This window comes from Bolinopsis microptera, chromosome 5, assembly GCF_026151205.1.
Source record: "Bolinopsis microptera isolate Bmic1 chromosome 5, MBARI_Bmic_1.0, whole genome shotgun sequence".
Taxonomy (NCBI): Eukaryota; Metazoa; Ctenophora; class Tentaculata; order Lobata; family Bolinopsidae; genus Bolinopsis; species Bolinopsis microptera.
In genome coordinates, this window is record NC_087076.1 from 18,356,577 (window position 1) to 18,368,164 (window position 11,588).

Consider the following 11,588-nt stretch of genomic DNA (forward strand, 5'->3'; position numbering starts at 1 on the left):
AGGACTTCAAAGTCTAAATATGTTTTCTGGAAATCTGACATGTCTAGAAAGATCAAGGCTAAAATTTTCAGAACTGCAGTCGAGCCTGTTCTTTTATATATGACGCAGAAACATGGACTTTGACAAAAACTGACACTAAAGCACTAGAAGATGTTTACACACGAATGCTACGAAGGGTCTTTGGTATCTCATGGATACCCCATACACCTACCTCCGTCCTCTACGGAAATATATAGTCAATAGTGGAACCCTATAGAGTTTCTACGATTGTCACGTATGACAATGCTTTGGTCACATGACACATGACAGGCTTAAAAACACAAAATTGGTTGTTTAGGGCTCGGGTTGGGGTTGTGTTAAGGATGGCTCTTTGGGGCCGGGTTAGGCATTAGGATTAATTGAGTACGATGTCAACTCTTTGTTGTAGGTTTATAACCTACCAGGACGCGCGCCGAGTATAGCCCGTTAAATTCTTCGCAGCTCAGCAAGGCCCAGTGGCAGTAGCACATATCGCCGATCTCATCTAAGCATTATATTGTATGCGCAGCGCGGCCCAGTGACGCATCACGCTACAATGCGCATCCAATAATGCTTCTTGCAACTACGAGAAGCATTATTATATTGGACGCGCGGAGCAGTAACGTATCGCACTACAACCATGATTGTCGTTTCATTTTAGTCACTAGGTTCGTGGCGAAAGCCACGATACAGCCGGCCGTGACTTACTAGACTGGGCCGCGCTCAGCCTGTCATTCCGCCAAATCTTTATTCTTTATGTTAATGAACATAATAGCCTGGGGTCCTCAGGTAAGCCGTGACAACCGATGCAGTGTGACAACCGACTGTAACACATAAATTATGTCGTAAATAGTTGACGGATGTTACTCGTCTAAATTTCTTCGAAGTAGCGCGTGCTGCTTTCTTCTCGATGGCAAGTGCTATGAAGTAGCGCGCGCCGGGCCTGATCATTAACAATGGTCAAGTAAATAGCAGATTGAGACGAGAATGATTTTAACGGGTAAAACTAAACGCGTCTTATATAAATATTAGCTGGTCTAGGTTATACTGTATTAACAAGGATGGGATAATATGACTTTCGAAGACGATGGGGATCGGAGGGCGTTTGATTCAAAGTGACGCCGGTAAAATTAATTATCGTTACTCATGAAAAATATAAATATAATTCAAACACTGAATTTTGAAAGTACTAAATTTTGGTGATGAAAATTAAAATGAATATTAATCAGCAAAATTATATCAAAACTTTAAAACTTATCAGACTCGTGTCTTATGCGACCACAAAAGTTACTAACATGCACAAACTAATGAAAGTGGCTAGGAGTAGGACACAATTTGGCGACACTCAACTCTGATGGTCAATATTATGAATGCAACAACACTTTAATTATAATAACCTTATTGCTAAAGTTTCTCTAAGACCATTAGGTTGACTTCAGATGTAAGTAAGGCTCAATCCAAATTGTTTAGGTGGCTAGGTACAGCCGCGGATTATTCGATTAAACTCATTCTTATTAATCGTCCATTCCACAGTTATGATTCGCCTGTATTGCCGCAGGGTTCAGCCAGATGTCTCCAAGGTAAACGTTGCAGGCGAAGCAATCGTAATCATCCATGTTTCCGGTGAAAGTAGCCCTGAAACCCTTCTTTCTGCTGAATCGACGAGATTCGTAATGGGTTCCTTCCTCAAACGGCGTCCATACGTATTCGCCGCCTTCATTTTGTTTCAGTCCTCCCCATCCAACAGTCAGGCCCATCTTCTTCGTCTTCATCTTGATTCCCTCCTTCTCGATCTGAAATACGATGTTGCAAAAATGTTCATCCAGACTGAATAATGACAAGCACAAAGAGTTTGTAATTGTTTCAAAAATTTTCCTATTTGGTGTCGTCAATAAACAATACTCAAAATTCAATACATACCATGACAGGACAGAACATTTTGTCTTTTCTCTTGGACTTCATATGGAAGTGAACTTCAACATCCCACCAGACATCAAAACAGGATACCGCTAACTGTTCGTCAGGCACACAAATAGGATATCCCAGCTCGCCATAGTCGTCAGTGTGACAACTAGGACTGAAAACCGAAAAAATTAATGATCAATTATGACATGAAAGCAGTGCGTAATAGAAAAAGAATGGTGTCTTAGGCCGGTAGGGCTTCATTGACTCCGACAATTTTACTTGTGGCACTGATAGCATCGATTCAGTTTAACGTTGGACGACCAATTGTAGTTGGCACCTAATGTAAATCTAAACTGAAAAAGCTAACTGACCTTGATGGAAGGACGTCGTCATAATAGCACCAAAAGTTAGTGATTCCAAAGGTAAGATCTGGGATAGGTCGCATTCTCCTGGGTGGATCAATCATCTTGCCATAGTTAAATCCAAGTGTTCTGCACACAGCTCCAGCACCAGGACTGTTGAAGTGGTCATCACACCCAGTATGCCAATCTCCCTCAGTTCCATCAGCGCTAACATAGCGAAACTTTACACGGCCAGAATTTGGCATCTTTCTGAAGCCTCCAACAAGCTCAAACTGTAAGTCTGACCATTCCGCGGGCTCCACACAAAATGGCAGCTCATAAGAGAAGTCCATTTCTCTGCAGAATCCGTGGTCCTTCATATTAGTCTCGACCATCATGAACCCTTCGTCGCATTCGTACTTTCCGTGGGTCACTTTTCCATCGTCGTCACTAAATTCTTCGATGAGTTTTCCATTGTAAATGATTTCGGGCATTTTACAAGGTCCTTGTCCATCGTTATCATCCGTATTATCCGTATTCTCGTCACTACGTTGCTCGACACATCTTGGCACATTAGGTTCCTCACCTTCCACACAGTGAGACCAGCCATGACCAGCCTCTTCGATAGATTGCAGTGCTGGGTTGTCTTCGATCTCAAATCCTGGGTTGCACCTGTACTCTGCATTCCATGCTCTGAGCTCGCTCATATCTGCAGACATATCCTCCCATTCTCTGACTTTGTAACCGTGATCTATCATTGGAGGACAATGGTCATTTTCATGCTTACCACATACAATGGTTTCTCCGCACGTTTTTGCAGTAAAGTAGTCCTTATCACCATTGTAGCTTGGATTGTGAACATCACACCTGTAAAAGGACATGTTCTCACCCACCAGATGGTTGACAAGTTTGCCGTGCTCGATAGTGGACTCGTCTCCCTCACACTCTACCGGCTCACATGTCGGCATCTGAGACCAGTTTCCCTCAAGGTCACAGTACGCTACATGATCACCTACCAATTTGAAACCTGGGTTACAGGCCAACTCGATAAATCGACAAGACCCGTCCTTGGGGGCATGAGCTGCGTTTATAAAGAGTTCCGCTTCCGTTATCGATGAAGGCATGGTGCATTTATCTTCCTCACAATCATAATTTTGAAGACTATACTTATCCATATCACATGTGAAACCATTCTTATCTTCCTCCATACAGTTCGCCAAATCGACATTCGCATCTTCTATTATCAATCTTAAACCCGTATCGCATTCGGCATGGTAGATCTTGCTTCCGTGTACTTTAGGATCAGCGGAGATCAAAGTAATAAAGTAACCCTCCCTCATATTCCAGAACTGTGTATTACAGTGTTCTTCCTCACTGTACATGCATTCGTACACCTGGTCCTCTCCTTCGTCCGTGTAATGGTACGATACTTCACAGTTGTTGCACTCGTCAGCATGACATGTCAACTCATAATTATCCCCCTCTTCCATCAAGCATTGGTTGTATGGTATAGCACAAGCACTGCTACAATCCATCTTGACTTTATTATTGTCACAGAACACATCTGACATCTTGTTTAACAGCTCCGATCTAGCATTGCTCACTTTTAGATTCTCCGGTACCTCGATGATCAGGTCTCTGAGATAGTCTGCCATTTCTAATCCTGTTACATGAGAAGTTTCGTAGACACCGAACTGTTTCATCATACCTCTCACGGCCGTTGTGACAGTCGAGAAGTCTACATGAGTCATGCTTTCTATATGTTCAAAAAGAGGAATCAATACACTTCCCCAATCAATGTCATTGGTAAGACCTTTCTGGAGAGAGAAGGGCATTGTCAAAATGCGAGCTTCTTCGTTTACATCATGGCATTGTTGTATGTCACCTTGTTGAAGAATTTCCTCCGTTTTCATGATGTGTTTCACAGCTGTGCAGGCAGCGTCCAACCAATAAAAGTTTTCTGCTGGTGGCCACGAATAATCACGATCTTTGCAGTTTGCTTCATAAAGGTCCCCGAGGCGGTCCATGGCCAGGCAGGATAACTTAGTCAAGTCAAAGTCCGTGAAATCGTCGAAGGAAAGTTCTCTCAGGTCGTATTTCCCCGCGCAAAATAGACTAAATTCTTTTTTCTGTTGGACAGCGTGGCACACATCTAACTTTGCTTCAATTTCGACCTGGTGATGGTGTCGGTTGTCCCGAGGGATATGGTAAGGCCTTCTATCGATGCGGTAATTTCTCTGGTAATTTCTCATGTAATCGAATAAGACATCATGATCTAGATTATAGATAAAGCAGTTTTCTTTATACTCAGATCCATAAGTGTATGTCCCTGACAAAAAATTGTTAAATTTCCTGTCATCTTTTTGGAACATACCGTCACAAGAATGACAATTTTTTTCATCTTCTTCTACATCAAGATAGGAGCCAAATGGGCATGGTTCGCATCTTCCAGTTCTCCAAGAGAGATGTTTTTTGTCAGTATCACATCCATCACAATCACGACCATCTGTGATCTCTTTTGATTGTGGCCCCCCCATACAATCATCAGCATTGAAACTAGCAATCCTTTCAAATTCATTGTCCTTATCGTCTGTTAACTTAGCATCATCGAAAGCTTTGTAGTCGAGATCTTCGTATGTCTTTGCAACATAAATTACTACCCACGCTCCTGAAACAGTATTGATTGTTTACATGACCAACAAATTATTTTACAATAGACTTTTTTGACATAATATGATCATTGTCGTGTCGAAACAGCTTTTCGCAAAAATCTATGTCTTAGGAGACTGGCATTAAATTTGTATCAGAGTATTTGAATAGCTGAAATTTGTATAATAATATACAAAATATATATGAATTTATTTATTGTATAAATACCTCCGTCGACGACATCGCACCTCATAAGAGACATGTGGCAAGAATCACCCCTAAGAAAATGGGCATTAATATCTAGAATGTACATCTTAATGTTATCAGTATTAATGCAAAATAATTAGAATGGCGTGATTTGGCAAAATTCAACCGCAATAATCGGTTTGCATCTAAGATGACTTATGAGGGATCGACAATAACAATTGAATACAAAATTATGCGCAATATCAAGGGCTGAAGACATCGCATAAATTGTCTCCTGGAATTTAGATTTGTAAATGAAGACTTACTGTGGCTCTCCACAGCCTGTAACTTCCCAGTTATGGCTGATATGACGAGCAAGGCGAGCTTTCCCTCCCAGGGTCATACATGCTTCACTTGCAGGTGCGTAGTATGAAAGATAAGACTGCGAATATTTACCTGCATCTGTTGGAAGTGAACTTCAGATCTTGGTAATAAGTTAACGTGGCCATTCCATTTTAAACTTGTTGTTTGTGTTGTTTGTTTTGTTGTATGTTTAAAACATTCGGATAGTGTTGAACACTAAATCATCAATTAAATGGGCAATTTTAAGTTGTTCGCTGTAACACGCTAATATTTATAAAAGGAAGAAAATGTTGCCTCCCTAATAAACCGGCAAAATCTCGGGAATTAGGAACAGACAATTTATATTTAGTGAAGTGATAACAAGTAGAAAAAACAGTACCAACCTGGATCATCAATACAAAGGAAGATGGACAATGTCCTAAGATAAGCATCATCTACACCAATTCTTTCATCCGCAGCCGTACAGTGAATCTGATTATGATTGCAACTTCTGTGAAACATGGAATCGATTGATTCAACTCGAAGATCTTTCAGCTGACTGTGGATCTTAGACGGGTCCATATTTAATCCGATGAGATACAGTGAGTCAGCAAGGTTCAGCATACTGAAATTAATAAGTTTTGATAATTCAAATTTATCCACGAAAAAAAAGTTAATCATAAACTGTTCTTGAATCTTGACTCTCTTTTAGTATTAATAACTTTTCGTTCAGTACATATAACATTAGTTGTTTTACGCTCAGACTTGCGAAAGTAGCTTCAATACTTTTAACACTACCATAATATAACAAATGATTACCGCTACACATAACAAATAATTCTCGAATCTTATCAGAAAATATAATGAAGTTTAGTAGTTACTATCCATCCATATCCTATAATAGTCCTCACAAATGAATTATTCATACCTGAAGATTCTGTTGACGTAGGAGTGTCCGGTACCAATCCAGTCGTTAACGAGTTGGATCATTGTTTTCAAGTCTTGGACGTACATGTGAGCTTCGAACGCGGCACGCTCAGCCATGACCAGAGTTACAGTGCCCATACTACACTTCCGCTCAGCATCATACCTGAAGGTGAAGGTTTAAATAGTGGACTAACAAATAATCAGAGTTCATGTATCAGCTACTCAGTGGGGATAGGTATTCAAGCAAGCAATTTCAAATTTGATAATATTTGACGCGACTGATCATAAGAAGTGTCGCGACTTTTTCTAAATTGAACGCGCAATTGTTTCAGACTTGGGTGTGAGTAGCCTCTTACCGTTTGGCAGGACGATACAAAATTGCAAATTTGTACATGTGATATAAAATTATAAGATGATGATTGATGAATACATACATAACGTGAGCAGACATATCGTGGGCGTCGTATCCAGAGAGCTGTTCAAGCATATCGTTCAGGAAGGTCCAGTCTCCCATTACTTCTATTTTCGCTTCAACTATGGCTGTCTGAGTACCCTCCAAGCTCCTTGGCCATTTGTTACAGTCCTGAATACTCTTAGACCCCGCCGCGGAAAGGGGGCTCCACTCAGGACAACTGATGCACTGGTGACTTTGAGAGCTTGGTTGGTAGCTTCCAAGAGGACAACTAACACATCTGACGGTGGGACCCCATGAAGCGGAGTAATGTCCCGGATGGCAGGGCTCACAATGTCCATCCATATAGTTTCCCTCCCATCCGTAACCATCGGGACACTCCATTCTCATCATGTGGGGATAACTCCAAAAGTGATCGTCCCAAAACCAATCGTCTCTTCCTTCAGCAGGGAACTCTGAAATAAATTTGGTCGTTTGAGTATTTGAAAAGTTCGACTATAAATAGCAAACATTTGTTTATCTTCCCGGTCTGTCTACAATAAACTCATATTATACATGCTCCATCATTACCGCACTCTTTGTTTCGTTTTAATGAATGTTTTTTACATTGTGCTCATACGCGAATTGTGATTAATGTGGCTCACAGAATGCTCACCAATTGTGTCATGATGGTCCTGTACACGATCCACCAGGTCGTCCCATTCAATTGCTGTTGTACATTGAACCAACAGGTACAGACACAACGCCGCGTGTCGTAACATTGGAGGTACTTTTTCTAACTTCCTTCAACCTAAATTATACGTCGTTAATCCGAAATATTTCAACAAAACCAAACACAAGTTAAGAAAGTTTGTCGACGCGACGGTCATAAAACATTTCTTTGTTGCAAATTAGGTATGTGATTATTATATATTCTATTTATTATATATTCTATTTATTTGGGTTTGTCAACATTCGTATATATACGAATGTTGACAAACCCAAATAAATAGAAAAAATGTGTGAAACAAACAAGCGAAATCTGCTTACAACGCTCACTATAAACACGTCACAAATCAGAAGAGGTTAATTTACAACAAAGAGGAGCAACGAAGGGAGCTGGGAGATGAAAGGAAGTGAAATACAGCAGACTATCTAATTGGTATGGAGGGTATCTAAATCCATTATCACCCCACAGTAAGGAATGCAAGTAAAAAGGTCACACAAACAATTCCTGGAGGATCTTTTATGGAAAGGAGATCTTAATCATGTTACGATATTTTGTAATAGATTGAGCCTATCAGGAATTCCAGCGGGGATCCTTTCCTGGGGTAGATCATATCCCATGCTTGGATCTATACGTTACTTTTTGTAATGTCATATTTATCGTAATCATATTATCATGTCAACTGATAAATTCCATAATACATGACTCTTGAACAACATTTAAGGAATTAAATTTTTTTTCTTAGCAGCTTGTCTGTTCAAGTTCAACAAATCAATGCATAACAAATAATTTGAATTTTGAGCTCTGATGAAGCTGTGGTAGCAGAAAATTAGTTAACTATCATTCCTTCCAACTAAGTCTTCGCATAAATTTGTTCAACAGACAAACTTCGTTACATCAATCCAGTCTTTTTACCAGGCAGAAATAGTCAAATGGTCAATCCACAAGTGCTGTCACCAAATTGCTCTGAGGATCTTGAAAACATTCAACAGAGAACTGTGGAGTGTGGGACTGTGGGGCATAGATACTTTACAATCGAATCGTTAGCGGGTGACACGTCCGCTAATGTTCTACTGACTCATTCCTTAAATTCCATCAAAGCGAGTTTGATTCGTTTATCAGCGAGCAAACAAGATCTCGAATAGAAATTTCCTATCCGTATGTGATTTCCTATCCGTATGTGATGACCTATCCGTATCGAATCAAAATTCCAGGATAAGGTAAAACCTCGAAGAGACGATCATTCATGAAAAAAATCCCCAATCCTGACGTGCAATCTTATTTTAAAAATACCTGCAGAATGTTAATAAGTTTATATGGGTAGAAAATGGAGCTTGTTTCATCCCAAAAAAAGCGTGTAGTGGCTCCCGATTATACAAAGTACACTTTCCACGTACCTACGGTAGGCACATTTGAGTACCCGTATAATTTTATTTCGCAAATAAAATTTGGGCAAATTTTCACTGTATTATTTGCCCATGGAACTTAAGGGTAAGATAAACAAACACGAACGAACTACCTTAGTACACAATATTTATACTTCACAATATTTATACGAATTTCGATTTTTCGTATAAAATTTATGTCGTATAAAATTTATGGGTTATAAATTTTGTGTCGTATAAATTTTCCATTCTCAAGCCGTATGTTGATCAAGTTATCAAGAAACTAGGACTCCCAGAAAATCAAAAGGCACTCTTAATATGGGATGATTTCCGTGGTCATACTGCATCTAAATTACAGAACCTATTGCCATCATTGAATATAGTTGCTAGTGATGTACCTAAGAACCTCACCCATTTGCTTTCTCCTCTTGATCTGACGGTAAACCGTACATTGAAACGAATCGAGCAAGATAAGAGTGCAGAATATATCAGTGCTGAGATTACTAGATGTCTTCAGATTTCTCCGCGAATAGATGACATTAAAGTTAACACAGGAAAGCCTATTCTACGAAGTTTGCACGCAAAGACTATCACGAAAGCGTTTGCTTACTTTCAGGGACCAGAAGGCAAACAAAACATTCTGCAAGGGTGGAAAGCTGCAGGAATTTGGAAAGCAGTAAAATCATTAAGAGACGCGCAGAACATAATGGACACTAATGGCTTAGTGGATCCGTTTTCTCGTCTTACACTGATTGATTAATTTCTATATTTCTATTTTCTAGTCACTAAACGGATTTTTTTCTGTTCTTTGGGAGATTGATGCAATCGTATAAAATTAATGCCGTATAAAAAATATCCGTACAAAACTCGAGACGTACAAATATTCTGTACTAAGGTAGTCCTGGGACAGTAAATTAGATTTAGAGATCTGTACGCAAATAAATTAAATCATCCCCAATTAGATGCGCTGTTTTCTCTCTCTCTCTCTCTCTCTCTCTCTCTCTTCTCTGTGGATGTACCAGCATTTTTATCGGAATGTAGGAAGAAGAAAATAGTTAGAATTTCTGTAATATTCGCCCCCCCCCCCCCCCCCCCATATTAGTATTTCCTACTGACACTTATTCCTACAATATCAAAGCGAGTTTGATTCGTTTATCACCGAGCAAACAAGATCTCGAATACAAATTTCCTATCCGTATGTGATTACCTATCTGTATCGGATATAGATAGGAAATAAAAATTTCTGTATCTGTATCGAATTAAACTTCCAGGATAAGGTAAAACTTGAAAGAGACGATCATTCATGAAAAAAAAATCCCCATTCCTGACGTGCAATCTTATTTTAAAAATACCTGCAGAATGTTAATAGGTTTATATGGATAGAAAATGGAGCTTGTTTCATCCAAAAAAAGCGTGGCTCCCGATAATGCAAAGTACACTTTCCACGTACCTATTCCTAAGGTAGGCACATTTAGAAGAATGTGATATGACTGTTCATACCACGTATACAATAGATGTTGGAAACTGATTGAAAAATCGTTTTGTCATTCAAGCGCTATAAAATTACTGCACGGACAAAATGGAACTACGAAACCTCTGAGACTTGTTGTGCCTTATATAGAGACAGACAAATTTTTGTCAGTTGCTATAACAGCATTCTTGAGTCTTAAATTCTTCATTGACGAGCTTTGCTTGAAGATGTGATCAAGCATTTCGGCGACCAAGCGCCGTGAAGCCTTTTTAGCAATAATTGTTGCATGATGTTATATTTTATTCACATGCACTTTTTATCAACTTTTGGTACCAAATTCATCAAAATTGGAGAAAATAAATTCTGTGCTAACTCTGAACTCATGGTGCTTATTACTTAGACTATACGTGGTTTCAAACATCTGTAGATTAATTCATGAAGGAGCTATATTTTGCACTAATTTTCTTTGATGACAATTATTTTACGACCTAAAACCAGATATCAAAAATTGGACACAATTCTCAAAATTTCAAACATCGTGCTGAAACATCCTGAGCGAAGTTTGTGGACAATGTTTCTAACAGAACTGGTTTGGAAATTTTCCTCACTTGTCTTCGAAGACAAAGTTGATCCCGGCGAGAGGTCCAGGTTTCAAGACTTTTGCGAACCTCAGAATCAGCTAATTGTACTCATAGATATTAGATACGAAATCTACAACGAAGTATAACGAAGTTTGACTGTGTTAATTAGAAGGGAATGATGGGAAATCAACATATTTAATTTCCCAGTTGGTAGATCACCGACCGGCTATAAGCCGGTTTATAGCCGGCTATAAGCCGGTTTATAGCCGGCTATAAGCCGGCTTATAGCCGGCTACAATTTTTATAGCCGGCTATAAGCCGGCTTATAGCCGGTTAGTAGCCGCTTACATTTGTTGTTGAGCGACGGCTATTAGCCGGTTATAAGCCTGCTATTAGCCGTGGGAGTATTAAAAGTGGTTATAAGCCGGTTATAAGATATTAACTCAACTACATCGTACTGAACGATAGTCAGGAGCCGGCTATAAGAAATTCAGTGAAAACGGCTATTAGCCAGTTATAACCGGCTAATAGCCGGTTTCCCTGAATTTCTCATAGCCGGCTCCTGACTATCGCTCAGTACGATGTAGTTGAGTTAATATCTTATAACCACTTTTGATACCTAAACGGCTAATAGCCGGCTTATAACCGGCTAATAGCCGTCGCTC

General features: G+C 39.6%; 1 protein-coding gene across 1 annotated transcript; it reads right to left on the reverse strand.

The window, feature by feature from the left end:
- Positions 1 to 1,196: 1,196 nt before the first annotated feature.
- LOC134816032 (uncharacterized) lies at positions 1,197 to 7,593 on the reverse strand. Its single transcript, XM_063824723.1, has 9 exons — positions 7,436 to 7,593; positions 6,803 to 7,235; positions 6,370 to 6,531; positions 5,846 to 6,066; positions 5,426 to 5,561; positions 5,142 to 5,191; positions 2,295 to 4,932; positions 1,939 to 2,095; positions 1,197 to 1,811 (listed from the first exon to the last, which is right to left on the reverse strand). Exons 1-9 carry the CDS (start codon positions 7,539 to 7,541, stop codon positions 1,533 to 1,535), a joined length of 4,182 nt encoding a protein of 1,393 aa, XP_063680793.1. The 5' UTR covers positions 7,542 to 7,593; the 3' UTR covers positions 1,197 to 1,532.
- Between the last annotated feature and the right edge of the window lie 3,995 nt (positions 7,594 to 11,588).